Source organism: Sceloporus occidentalis, unplaced genomic scaffold (assembly GCF_023333645.1).
Source record: "Sceloporus occidentalis isolate IW3139 unplaced genomic scaffold, rSceOcc1.0.p SCAF_6, whole genome shotgun sequence".
NCBI lineage: Eukaryota > Metazoa > Chordata > Lepidosauria > Squamata > Phrynosomatidae > Sceloporus > Sceloporus occidentalis.
Genome location: NW_028316986.1, coordinates 75,499,019 through 75,513,577, shown reverse-complemented (window position 1 = coordinate 75,513,577; position 14,559 = coordinate 75,499,019). Strand labels below are relative to the sequence as shown.

General features: G+C 41.2%; 1 protein-coding gene across 2 annotated transcripts in view; it reads right to left on the bottom strand.

Annotated features, from left to right (window-relative positions):
• Positions 1-1,566: 1,566 nt before the first annotated feature.
• The window catches only part of PRKN (parkin RBR E3 ubiquitin protein ligase), a 938,258-nt gene continuing 925,265 nt past the window's right edge, over positions 1,567-14,559 (bottom strand). For both annotated transcript variants that reach the window (XM_089530072.1, XM_089530073.1), the window contains 2 exons: positions 7,933-8,050; positions 1,567-3,284 (listed from right to left, as the gene is read on the bottom strand). In XM_089530072.1, the coding sequence (XP_089386198.1) occupies positions 3,175-3,284; positions 7,933-8,050 (228 nt within the window). In that variant the 3' untranslated portion in view covers positions 1,567-3,174. The remainder of the gene's footprint in view (positions 3,285-7,932; positions 8,051-14,559) is intronic.

The following is a 14,559-nucleotide window of genomic DNA, read 5'->3' as shown; positions in this document are numbered from 1 at the left end:
CGCGTGGAGAAGGTGAGGGGAGGAGGTGACCCCGGCCCTTCTTCCTTGCGGTTGCTGGTGCTAGCGCCAGCATCCGCAGGGAAAAAGGGAGGAGGGGGAGGCAGGGGGGAATCCCAACCTGGAGACCCCCAGGTTGGGAACCCCTGATCTAGACACTATACTTATATGGATGAAGCCTAGAAATGCATTTAGCTGCCACATCACACTGTAGACTCATGTTCAACTTGTGGTCCACTAGGACTCCTAGATCCCTTTCACATGTAGTCTTGTTCAGCCAGGTGTCCCCCATCCTATATCTATGCATTTCATTTTTCTGCCTTAAGTTCAGTACCTTACATTTTTCCATACTGAAATTCATTTTGTTAGCTTTTGTCCAGCTTTCTAATTTATTAAGGTCATTTTGAATTTTGATCCTCTGCTCTGGGGTATTAGTTACTCCTCCTAATTTGGTGTCATCTGCAAATTTGATAAGCATGCCTCCTATTCTTTCATCCAAGTCATTGATAAAAATGTTGAATAGCATTGGACCCAGGACAGAACCCTGTGGCACCCAACTGGTCACTACTTTCCATGATGAAGAGGAGCCATTGCTGAGCACCCTTTGGGTTTGGCCAGTCAACCAATTACAAATCCATTTAACAGTTGTATTGTCTAGCCCACATTTTACTAGCTTGTTTGCAAGAATGTCATGGGGAATCTTGTCAAAGGCCTTACTGAAATCAAGATATACTATATCCACAGCATTCCCTCCATCTACCAAGCTGGTAATTTTATATATAAAAAAGGAAATCAGATCAGTCTGACATGACCTGTTTCTCTGAAACCCGTGTTGACTTTTTGTGATTATGGCACTCCCTTCTAAATGTTCACAGACTCTTTGTTTAATGATCTGCTCTAGAATCATTCCTGGTATTTATGTCAGACTATCTGGATGATAATTCTTGGGATCCCCTTTTTTTCCTTTTTGAAGATGGAGATGATGTTTGCCCTCCTCCAGTCTGCTGGGACTTCTCCTGTTCTCCAGGAGTTCTCAAAGATTACTGCCAATGGCTCCAAGGCGGTATATAGACCGAAGGATATGTCGTCCCCGTCACATGATAGGGGTTGGCTGAGGACGCAGCGTCCATACCGGCCTCACCCCTAGCACGTGATGGGGGCGTAATCACAGTGGCGCCCTGTACACATGGGGGCTGCCATGATTACGTCACATGTGTGCCACCTCCGAACGGAGCGGCGCGTGGGTGATGCCCTTGAGCCGCTGCAGGGTGCTTGTGGAGCCCTTTCCATGGCGCTGGAAGGATCTCCGAAATGGAGCTCCTTCTGCCGCTTGTGTCGCTGGTGTGGTCTTTAAACGGCCGCGCCAGCGAGACAAGGAGAAAGGGGCCGAGTGGCCCCTTTCTCTTGTTCCCCGCCGCTGTCTGGGTGTCATTGGGGCTTGAAGCCCCAAGGACACCCGTTTCCAGGCCATGGGGAAGCGGCCTTTTGCCTCTTCCCTGCGGCCTGGTTAAGCGGCGGATCAGGGGCTCCAGGGCTGCCGCTGTGGCAGCTGGGGCCCGATCCATCGGGGGAAGGAGCGGGTGCAGGCTGCCCCAAAGGGGCGGTCTGAACACCACCCAAGATTACATTTGCCAGTTCTTTTAATACCCTTGGATGTAGTTCATCTGGTCCTGGAGACTTAAATTCGTTTTGATTAACCAGTAAACATGGTTGCTGATTTCATATAATCTCTGTATTTCAGAACATCCAAACAAAGGAAACCTGAATGTGCATGCGTAAAACATTGTATTGTAAAACATTAGTGCAACTTTCATAAAATAACATCAGAAATCCCTGCAGAAAACAAATTAAATTACCCAGTGCAACTCCTCTCACTGTAGAGAAGGGGTGAGCATGTATTGGAGGTTAGAGCCCCCTGGGAGGTAGAAAAGGATCACATTGCCTGCAAAAATTCAGGGACTTTGCCCTCAAGCACCCCCAAACACATTCTAGTGTGTGTGTGTGTGTGTGGCGGGGGGCAATTTTACCATATTTTTGGTGTGCTGGACCATTCTGCAACACTAAGTATCCCAAAAGTCACTTTCTTTTTGAAAAATTATTACTTTAAGAAAAAGGCTTTCCTAGGTCTAAAATGGCCTGGAGGAACACTAACATGGCAATAATGCCCCTGTAGGAAATTTGGAGCCCAAATCATTTGCCTATCCCTACTCTAGACTCAGGCTTACACTTCACCAAGCACTGCAATAATCTGTAAGGAAGATATGAACAGTAACATATTTTTTTAACTGAGGCTTACATGGCAACATGAAAGTATACTTTCCATTGCATGAAAGCGTAATGAAAATTTTAAGTAATGTCTGATATGTTAAGCACTGAATATATCAAGCAACTCCTAACTTTAGCATACGCTGAAGAATGTGCATACTATGAGGAATAATGGCAAAGAGACACACAAAAACAAAACAAATGCCACTTTTGTCATATCTGTGACTTTTGAACTAAGATTTTGTCTGGGAATATGGAACTACTGTAGAAGAATCACGCTTTTAGAATGCAGATTGTGACATACCAAGCCCAGACAATGGCTACAGCATCAGCATAATTGAAACAGTGGTGAGTGGCCCAATTATGCACATATTGTAAATATTTTATTGGTCAAATCTGATAACTGAGATCCACCCTTAGAGCAAAGAACAAATCAATTAAAGAAAAAGTTGCCACTGCTAATATGGCCCATATTCCCATGAGAGTAAAATCAGAAGTGAACACTGGTAGCTGGTGGCTTCCACGTTAATGGGGTAGTGAAACTGGGATTTAGTTCATACTTCAAAGGTACTGAACTCAGGAGATGGGTTTCAGTATTTTGGACAACTCCTACAACGAAGAGCAGACTCACAGCCCCACATGCCAAAGCAAGTGATTGCTGGTGAAGTGAAGGGGTTACATATCCTACCATATGACAGCAGGAACCCAGAACCCTCTGATTTTAATCCCAAGATTGGAAGCATATGGACCACCTAAATAGACATTGATTGTTTGAGCTGGCAGATAGGCAAAACAAATAAAGAACCAAGATCAGGATATGATCTTGTGGTGGAAGCAGCTGCAGTTGTGCTTCTGTGTTGTGTAGTATCACTTTGCTGTTGCATAAGCTCTTGGCTGGGCAGAGGGGCTTTATCAATCAAACCAGTGATCTCCCATGCAAGTTCTGTTCCACTCCAGGCTGCAGTTCCAACACCACTCAAATCTGCACTGTGGACGAGGGCACTTCATATGCATGCATCCTCCTGGAGGAAAAGACAAACACCGCCACCACCAAACAACAAGATAAATAAAAATGGGAAGGCATTTTAGTATTAGCAAAAGCCTAAAAGAGAGTGAAAAAAATCTGACATATTTAGTTGAACTCTATTTGCATGGATTTCACTTGAGCCACCCCCATCAAGTTATTTAATGTTGGGTGGGTAGGGGGAAGGGGTAATGGTATTCTTGTAGGTTTAGGCAACTTTCCACACAGATCAAAATTTTGTGTGGTTTGTAGCAAGCTGTACCCTTGGGCTGAATGAATAACAAAATGGGAGCCTATTTTGCACCTATCACAAGGTGCCCAAAACTTTCTGGAAAAAGTGTCTGAAGAAGAAAAAGTTAAAAAGTGATATGATAGCCCTTATTTAAGTATTTGAGCAAGCTTGTTTTTTTGCTGCCCCAGAGAATAGGATCTGGAGCAATGGATTCAAACTAGAGGAAAAGAGATTCCGCCTAAACATTAGGAAGAACTTCCTGACAGTAAGAGCTGTTTGAGAGTGGAACACATTTTCTTGGAGTGTGGTGGAGTATCTTCCTTTGGAAGTTTGTAAACAGAGGCAGGATGGTCATCTGATGGGGGTGTTTTGATTGTGAGTTCCTGCATGGCAATTGGACTGGATGGCCCTTGTGGTCTCTTCTAACTCTTTCAGCCTATGATTCTGGCAAGATGATAGTACTATTAAACAGCATGGTTTAAAATTACAGAAAGATGGAAATGAGTCTTAACCATCTACCAAGGGCTGTCATAAGAGAAATGCTTTCCTATCACTGATGTCTAATGTCATAGAATCATAGAATCATAGAATCGTAGAGTTGGAAGAGACCACAAGGGCCATCCAGTCCAACCCCCTGCCATGCAGGAAATCCAAATCAAAGCATCCCTGACAGATGGCCATCCAGCCTCTGTTTAAAGACCTCCAAGGAAGGAGACTCTATCACCTTCCGAGAAAGTGCATTCCACTGTCGAACAGCCCTTACTGTCAGGAAGTTCCTCCTAATGTTCAGGTGGAATCTCTTTTCCTGTAGCTTGCATCCATTGTTCCGGGTCCTGTTCTCTGGAGCAGCAGAAAACAAGCTTGCTCCCTCCTCAATATGACATCCTTTCAAATATTTAAACAGGGCTATCATATCACCTCTTAACCTTCTTTTCTCCAGGCTAAACATCCCCAGCTCCCTAAGTCGTTCCTCATAGGGCATGGTTTCCAGACACTTCACCATTTTTGTCGCCCTCCTTTGGACACGCTCCAGTTTCTCAATGTCCTTTCTGAATTGTGGCGCCCAGAACTGGACACAATATTCTAGGTGGGGCCTGACCAGAGCAGAATACAGTGGCACTATTACTTCTCTTGATCTAGACACTATACTTCTATTGATGCAGCCCAAAATAGCATTGGCCTTTTTAGCTGCCGCATCACACTGTTCACTCATGTTCAACTTGTGGTCTACTTGGACTCCTAGATCCCTTTCACACGTAGTTTCATTCAGCCAGGTGTCACCCATCCTATATCTGTGCATTTTATTTTTCTGCCCTAAGTGCAATACCTTACATTTCTCTGTGTTGAATTTCATTTTGTTAGCTTTGGCCCAGCTTTCTAGTCTATTCAGGTCATGTTGAATCTTGATCCTGTCCTCTGGAGTATTAGCTATTCCCCCTAATTTGGTGTCATCTGCAAATTTGATAAGTATGCTCCCAATTCTGTCATCCAGGTCATTGATAAAGATGTTGAATAGCACTGGGCCCAGGACAGAGCCCTGTGGGACCCCACTGGTCACTTCTCTCCAGGATGAAAAGGAGCCATTGTTGAGCACCCTTTGGGTTTGGCCGGTCAACCAATTACAGATCCATTTAACAGTTCCTTTGTCTAGCCCACATTTTACAAGCTTGTTTGCAAGAATGTCATGGGAAACCTTGTCAAAGGCCTTACTGAAATCAAGATATACTATATCCACAGCATTCCCTTCATCTACCAAGCTGGTAATTTTATCAAAGAAAGAGATTAGATTTGTCTGGCATGACTTGTTTCTCTGAAACCCATGTTGACTTTTTGTGATTATGGAATTGCCATTTAGATGTTCACAGACTCTTTGTTTAAGAGTCAAAAGGAGATCTTTGATCTGAAGCTTTACCAGCATGGGAATAAACATTGCCGCAAGCTTTCCCCCCTTAAAAATCAAATTGCTGTTAATAACATTGAAGAAAGGGTGGGTAAAAAAATAAATCAAAAACAACAAACCTGTATTGTGTCTGGAACAGGTTTTTGTGATTATCACAGTTCAAATCAAGATTCTGGCTTTTATTTGGAAGACTCTTAATGGTTTATACTGCTTTCCAGCAGTCGTGAGAAATGAGTAGTAGCTGGGGGCTTCCGTGTCAGTGGGATGATGAATCCACCCTTGGCTTTAGCATGAATGTGAAAGGAATCATAGAATCATGAAGTTGGAAGAGACCACAAGGGCCACCCAGTCCAACCCCCTGCCATGCAGGAACTCACACCACACTCCAAGGGAGTTTGTTCCACAGTCGAAAAGCCCTTACTGTTAGGATGTTCCTCCTAATGTTGAGGTGGAAACTCTTTTCCTGCAGTTTGCATCCATTGTTCCGGGTCCTGTTCTCCGGAGCAGCAGAAAACAAGCTTGCTCCCTCTTCAATATGACATCCCTTCAAATATTTAAACTGGGCTATCATATCACCTCTTAACCTTCTCTTCTCCAGGCTAAACATCCCCAGCTCCCTAAGGCGTTCCTGATAGGACATGGTTTCCAGACCCTTCACCATCTTAGTTGTCCTCCTTTGGACATGCTCCAGTTTCTCCACATTCTTTTTGAATTGTGGTACCCAGAACTGGACACAGTATTCCAGGTGAGGCTTGACCAAGCAGAATAGAGTGGCACTATTGATCGAGACACTATACTTCTGTTGATGCAGCCTAAAATTGCATTGACCTTTTTAGCTGCGGCATCACACTGTTGACTCATGTTCAACTTATGGTTTACTTGGACTCCTAGATCCCTTTCACATGTAGTCTTGTTCAGCCAGGTGTCCCCCATTCTATATCTGTGCATTTCATTTTTCCACCCTGAGTGCAGTACCTTACATTTCTCCGTGTTGAATTTCATTTTATTAGCTTTGGCTCAGCTTTCTAGTCTATTCAGGTCATTTTGAATTTTGATCCTGTCCTTTGGGGTATTAGCTACTCTCCTAATTTGGTGTCATCTGCAAATTTGAGAAGTATGCCCCCAATTTTGTCCTTCAAGTCATGGATAAAGATGTTAAATAGCACTGGGCCCAGGACAGAACCCTGTGGGACCCTATTTTGAGGATAGGGTCCAGCCCTTTGGACAGTTTATTTTTCAGGTGAAAACCCAGAGCATAGTCAGCATCCCACTGGCATGGGCACCCCCAGATGCTGCTGCTGTAAGAGTATCATCTGCATTCAATCCACACATTAGTATGGGAGATGCAAGATCAAGTTATTTTACTTTGAAATGTAGACTGAACAAAATCCTTGACTACTCCTCATGGGTATAGTAGGCAAAATTACAACTAGAGATTTTCATTCTCTTGCTAAGGGGAACCCAAGTTCAAGAGTACCATAGGGAGGTGGAACAGTGAAATGAACTGTTGCTAATGTCTGTGGACACCTGAATGGAGAGAAGAAGAAACAGCCTGGAACTATGTTAGGAAATACTGGCGCTTTACAGAGCGCCCAAAAAGGGCACTCTGCCGGCGCCCATGATTGTTGTGTGAAGGAGCCGCAGCAAACAAACCACGCGGCTCCTTCGCACAGCAAAAAGAAGCTGCAAAAAGCGGCTTCTTTTTGTGGTGCGGAAATGGCGCAGCAAAGCGTCAATGGCGCACTCATTTCCGCCGTGCAACATGCAGACGCTAGGTGTCTGCAACGTCAAAATTGCGGCGCCTATGTAGAATGGGTGCTGCCATTTTGTATGTGCTCAGCGCATACTAGGTTTAGGAGCATCCGGAAAGGACGCCCCTTTCTAACCCTAGTATGTGCTGCTGCGGACGTACTTTCCGCCCATGCGGAATGGGCCACTGTTATATTATGAAGGAAGGCTGTCCAGTGCTAAGATGTCCTGTGGTTTATTTAGGTTTATTTTATTTTGCTCTTCCTTAACATTAGGCTTGGGTTTTGTGTTGTGTGTAAGTGAGATTCCTAGTAGTATGGACGTTATTTTGTATATCTTGCAACTTTATTTAAAACAAGATTCCTAAAGGGCAACTTTACATGTCCACTGCTTATAGGCATGGAAAATTATAATTTTGCCATTTCATGATAATTCTAAAATAAAATCTTACGGTTCAGTCATCCTAGGCATACACAATGTGGTACGTTTGGGAACTGGGGTGAAGGTCACACAAAAATTCTAGCAAGTTCACAAAGCTGATCCATTAATTTTTCACATGCTAAGGACATAACACAAAATTATAACATGGGTCTGGAGATACCAGAGTTGAAACTGCTGTGTAATCCAGATACAAACCTGACTCCTGAGCTAAACCAGAGGGAACAAGAGATAACCCAGACCATATGATTTTGCTTTAGCTTCTAAGTAAAGCTATTATTTTAAAAGTATCTCAACAGTTGTGGGATATAGTTCAATTAAACCCACCATCTTTTTCTACCGGAACGTGGCAGCGAGGGCATGGTTTGGTTGTTCTTTTGATTGTTTCTTTGGATGCCTCTTCCCATCGAGCCTGTATAGCAGCATGCTCATCAACCTCATATCCCTGCAAAGAGACAAGAAACTGTCAACAGAATGTTACCAAATACACAGAAATGGGGCAAATACCTGTTTTCCCCAGCTTGATCCCATGCAAAAAATGGATAATGCCAGGGTATGCGTTGTCCTCCCAATTAATTGCGGTTGTCCCCTAAAAGGATGTTGCATTCCTATTGCGAAGAAGCACGCTTCAGATAACACATAACACCAACTAATGTTCAAAAAAATCAAATGTACCGTTAAGAGAGTGCTTAGAGTTGACCATAGCTTACTCATACAAGGCCTTTTCTTTTCTGGCTAAGTGCTAAACAAAGTTTCATTGATTTATCTGTCATCCACCAGCATGCTTTTGACTTCAAAGCTTGAGGGATGATGCTTCAGAAAAAGGCCTCAGAGGGATACATGTGCTCCATGGGTCACAGTCTGCTCACCCATGCTTTACATAAAACAGTAAAGCAACTGACAACCCTTTTACAGTCCAGAGTGATATTCTGGTCACATTTTTTTTTTTAAAAAATGAGGGCTGAGATCCTTCATTGTGCTTGTGAGGAACAAATCTATAACCACTTAGTTTATACAATGGTTGTGCTATATCACACTTCTGAATACTGACATTATACAACTGACTGCCTATCTGTCAATGTGTGAGCTTATTGTCCTACTGTGCAATGGGTTAAATGTACAGTGACTGTTGCTGCAGTCCCAGTGAATAAAATGGCACACTGAGGACAGTGATGAATAGTTATGAACTAGCCAAGAATGCTTGACTGCATGGCTGGAATCTTGTTGGTTAGTCCTACTTAGATCCTTATCACACTACATTGTTATAGCTCTATATACCACTTTAACTGTCATGATAACATCCTATGGATTTGCTGTTTAGGGAGGAGCATTGAGAATTCTCAGTCAGAATAAAGTGGCCTTTCTAGGTCCTCACTAAACTACAAAACCCAGAATTCTACAGGATGATGGCAGTTAAAATAGAATATAGCACTACAACAGTATCATGTGATAAGGATTCTAGAGTAGATCCACTGAATCAGTGGTTGAACATTTATTAATGCATAGGTAAATTCAATTGATTCAATGACTAGTCTAGACTGGACTATAATAGGGTTAGGCTCATGTGAAAGAAATCATAAAGACTCCTGGGCTATACAGACTACCCCAACCTCATACTGTGGCCACAATCTGGCCTCCGAAAAGCGCAAAAAGGAGCAGCAGAAAGTGGCTCCTTTTTGCGTCCTCCAAGAGGCGTCATAGCTGGAGCAGCGCGGCTTTATGATGCCCCTTTGGTGCTGCATCATGTGGATGCAGCTCCATAGGGGCGTCATCATGGCATGTGCTGTGTAGACTGGCACACTCCAAAATGGTGCCCTAACTCCACTCACAGGCTGGCACAATGTGCCAGTCTGTTGAGGCTGTCCTTTTACAAAACTATGAACTCAATATTACATGTGTAAGGGTACTCAGATTTTTGGATGAAAGAAAAAAAATTGCAGCTGTAAGTATAAAGGGATGATTCTAAACAGCTCTTTGGTTCTGAGGTGGTCAAGTCTACTCATGTTTAATTACTGTGTAGATAAGGGAATTTCATAAGGCATTACTTTAAAAAAAATCCATTTTACTACTTTTGTACCATTTTACTTACTTTACATTCTTATTTTGAAATTCAGAAATACTGCAGCATTTGGAATTTTTTGATATTTTAAAGGTCAAATCTATCTACACTCTTATAAAAAAATTAAAAGAGAATTTTCATTTAATTTTTACTATTTTGTCAATTTTAGTTGTTATTCTGAGTTTCTACTGTTGTTTTATTATGGCTTATACTAAGATATAAATTGTTGCACAGTGTCTTGCGTAGCTAGGATGAAGGGAAGTATATAAATACTATAAATATAGTGGGCCAGGAATCTGTTTAAAATAAAACTTGCTTACAAATATGCCAGAAGCTGGACTTTACTAGAAATCTATAGCCAAGATTATAGTCCAGATTTCATGTAAAATTCTACATACACAAAGCAGTAGGAGAGGAAAGAGCACTGTTATCTTATATAACCTTGATGGAGTAAATTACATTTCCGCTAGCCAGTGGACATCCTGTAAATACATTATTAGATTTTCTTTACATTCATAGATCATTACACTATAGAATCTTTCAATTTTATTTTAGGTTGCCAGAGTGAGTCATGAATGATAAAAATAATCTAATAAAAGAATATTGATAGATGTCCTTTCATACCCTTCTTCAAATTCATTTGAGTAATAGACCTTAATCGTACCAATTCTCAGCAGACTCAAAATTTCATTTCTGGTAGTTTGGATCTTTGCATTAAAACAATTAGTCTCTACTAATGGCACAGGTATGAAAGATTTTTATAATGTGTGATGTACACACAGGAAATAATATCTATGCCTTTAAGCAAGAAGCAGGGAGGGAGAGAGACGAAGAGAAGAATACATAAAAGGTGACTGAAAAAAATGCAGGCTTGTGTTCTGGGAAGATCATGTAGGGATGAATCTGACTTTAGTCAAAGTATCACCTTCAACTTTTTAAAAAAGGGATTATTTTTTAGCCATCAGGATTTATGTTTTATGACTGAATTCTACTGTGCTAAATCACAGAAATGTAGAAATGAGACGCCAAAGTCATCAATATAAATCTTTCAGAAGGAAAGAGGGACCACACTTTTTATCTCTGACCATTTTATGCATGACCAAAACCAGAGTGAACCAGAATCAAGTTCTGGGTACAATATTTCATATTCCCTTGTACCTCTACCGCACAAAACCAGTTATGGTGGGGAAATAAATGGCTTTCTGGATGTTTTGGGATTATCATTCCCATCAGCCCTAGCCATCATAGCCAATGGTGACCAATGGTGAGAATGACATCTGGATGGCATTTTCCATCCTGTCATATATAAACCAGCCAATTGTTCCAAATCATCAGGTTAACCAGCTTCCTTCTTTCTCATCTTTACCACAACTAGAGCTAACATAGCCACATGCTAATTTTCCCTTTGCTTGCCCAGCTTCTACCTCCTCTTCAACTGCAGCAACTGTCCTCCTTGCTTCTCCTCCCCCTTCTGTGATTTCATTATGAGTTATATCCTCAACAGTAACAGCTGCAACCAAGCAACATGTACACAAAAACTACTTGCAGTAATTTTTGCACATGTCAGAAACCATTTTCATTACAGTGATTGTGCAATATCATTCTAGCAAAGCAAATTTGGGCAGCTTTACAAAAGGAGAACCTTCAAAGAAAAGGTGAACAGAATCCCTGCTAGCATGTTTTGGAAAAACTCACAGTGAAAACAATGTTTAAAGTTGTGGCTACCAGCTGTGCAAAGCTGCATGATTACAGAAAGCCACCATCTTTGCAAAAAATACCTTGTGCCGTCAACTGCACATACCTGCTGCTGATCCATTAAAAGGGAGAGATTACCCTGTTCATTCAGTAGGAAGTACTACAGTTGGAACAATAACATCCAAAATCCACAAAGCAGTGATACCTTTATTGGAACAACCAAAATGCACAAAATATATAACGGAGAACAACCACCACATCCTGAGAAAATGTAAGCCTATCACTCTAACATTGCCATATTTTTCTTTCTCCTGTATGATTCTTAACATCTTTGCCTGGTGAAGAAGCCAGTGGAGCATCAAAAGCTTGCATCATGTATTTTGTGAATTTTGGTTGGCCAATAAAGGTATCACTGTTTCAAGGATATTGGATGTCATCGTACTTGGTTACATTGCCAACACTCTAACCCCTGGAAATACAGTTGGAACAGTAATAGTTATTCATGATCCTTTCGCCATCTTCTGGTAATAGCAAGAATTGTAAGTTTAAAATCATTGTAGAGAGTCACACTTCAACTGCATTTACCATTTGGCATTCATCTGATCTCCTAGTTTCATTCTCAGAAAACCTTTTTGGGAAATCCTTTCAAAAGATTGACAACACCTTCTGCCTTACCCCTAGCCTTTTACTTGGACTGGCAGTGATTCATGTTACCATAAGCTATTAATAATAAAACACGTATGATGAGATTTGTAAAGAAAGTGTTTTATGTTTGTTCCAGAGTTTGGAGAAATTTTTCTTCTGGACTAAACTTCTCAGGATCTCCAAGCCAGCATTCTGAGACCTTTTGCCCAAAAGATAACTTCTTCAAACTCTGGTCTGAGGTAGAACAAAATGTTATTATATGCTGATAGAAAGTTGCTTTGCTTTAAACATTTTGGCTTCAGACTAGAATGTTCTGGTTTATCCAGCTTTTTGGATATCTGATTGCTCTTGATCACTTTGATTTTACTTAATAAGGGAGAATAAATTGTGCTGTTGCTTGCTTCTTGTATTTTAAATGATTTTAAGGATGTTGTCAACTGTATCCTTGTGCTGTTTTGCTGAATTTTATGAAAGATTAATGAAAGGTTTTCAGTTACACCCAGGTTACTTGGCAGGTCTAAGGATGTACATTAGTTAGGAAATTACAAGTCTGCTGCCTCTTCTTAACAGCAATGAGGCATTTTGATCTTATTCTGTTGTTGGGAGCTCTCTCATCATTCATATAGGATTATGAAGGATAGAGAAAAACATATAAGGTTTGGAGGAAAATCTAAATTATCCTCTGCCCTGGTGGCGCAGTGGTTAAATGATGATACTGTACCCACTCACAGCGACAAGGTTGTGAGTTTAATCCCAGGGCTTCAAGGTCCACTCAGACTTCCATCCTTTCATAGGTCGGTAAAACGAGTACCCAGCTCGTTGGGGGCAATTTTCTTACACATTGCAAACCACTTAGGGAGTGCTAGTTCACTGATAAACAGTACAGAAATGTGCTTGCTATTGCTACGTTGATATTGCTATTTCTGGTACTGATCTTCCCAAACCAAATTTTCAAGTAAACAAATCAGTTGACATTAGAATAAAAGCCTATGTTGTAAAAGGTATAAAAACCTTGTCCGCCCTTAAAATATACCAGACATGGGACTGTCTCTTCATTGGCAGACCGTCAATCCTTTTCCCCAGACCACAATCCTAACATGTATCAAACCACAACTGCCCACTGAATACCCAAGAGGAACAACAACCCTGTATATGTAGAATAAAATATTTTCATTGACTTAAAGTCCAATTTAGTTAGTTTTCCTTTTTAAAATTTCTTATTCCCTTTTCTGTCCAATGGTCTCACAATTCAACTGGGATCAGCATTAACTTGCTTCTATTTCAAAGGCTACTGTTTTATGTTGCCCTGTAGATAATACCATGGTTATGTTTTACCACACAACCCAACCACTCTACTCTCTTTTACAGTTTGGACCGCAAGTCATTGTGCCTTACTTACCCATTTCTGTGAAATAGGTAGTTTCATACTGTGATCTTAGATTGCCCTGGATTGCACTGGAGATATGGTTATTATACCACCCCATTTCACCCAGTCTTCAGATTGCTCCTGTAGTTCATGTGGCTCACTTAATAATAATAATAATAATAATAATAATAATAATAGTAATAATAACAATAAAATTTATATATATCCCGCCTCTCTACAAAAAGCAATCAGGGTGGCTTACAAGATTAAAATATACAGTCTGAACCCTCAACCTCCCCCCCCCCCCAAATACAATTAAACAATGTAGAATTTAAAACATAAAGCATACTTTAAAACAATACAATAAACTGTGGTGAAGTCAGAGGCCAGCAATCAGATTTTCCTTCTGATGGCCAGAGAACTATTCAGGAAAGGCCTGCCGGAAGAGATGCATCTTTATAGCTTTTTAAAAACTGTTTAGAGTGGTAATATGATGGATCTTGTCCAGCAGGCCATTCCACAATCTGGGCACAATAGCTGAAAAGGTCAGTGTGCGGGGAGGATTATATGGAAGGAGGTGGACCCAAGCCATTTAGGGCTTTAAAGGTGATAACCAACACCTTGTACTGGTCCCGGAAACTGATGGGCAGCTAGTGGAGTGATCTTAAGATTGGTGTTATATGGTCTCTTCTGGATGTACCAGAGACCAATCTGGCTGCCATGTTCTGAACTAATTGAAGTTTCCGGACCAAGCACGAGGGTAGCCCCATGTAGAGTGCACTGCAGAAATCAAGGCATGAGGTTATCAGTGCATGTACTACAGTCTCAAGTAGGGATGTAAAGAATATTCTCCAAAATTCAAAAATTAGGAGAAATATGCCTAATTCGACAATTTCAATAACATTTTAGAGAGAAGAAATTCTGAGCACTTCTCGATCAATGAGTAAGAATTTTGATTTTTAATCATTTTGAAATGAAAGGGAGAGACAAAACTTTCAGCTGACTCTCGGATGGCCAGGATTTGCATATTTTGTGTAAGAAAAGCTACCATTCATCCTGGAGGCTATTTCCTTTGTTAAGTGATTCCCCCTCCAACTTTGCTCATTCATAGCTTTGCTTTGAAAAACAAAAAAGAACAAAAGGTGAGGCCTTCTGCCCTTTATGCCATGCTCTGAGCCTCTGCCATTCA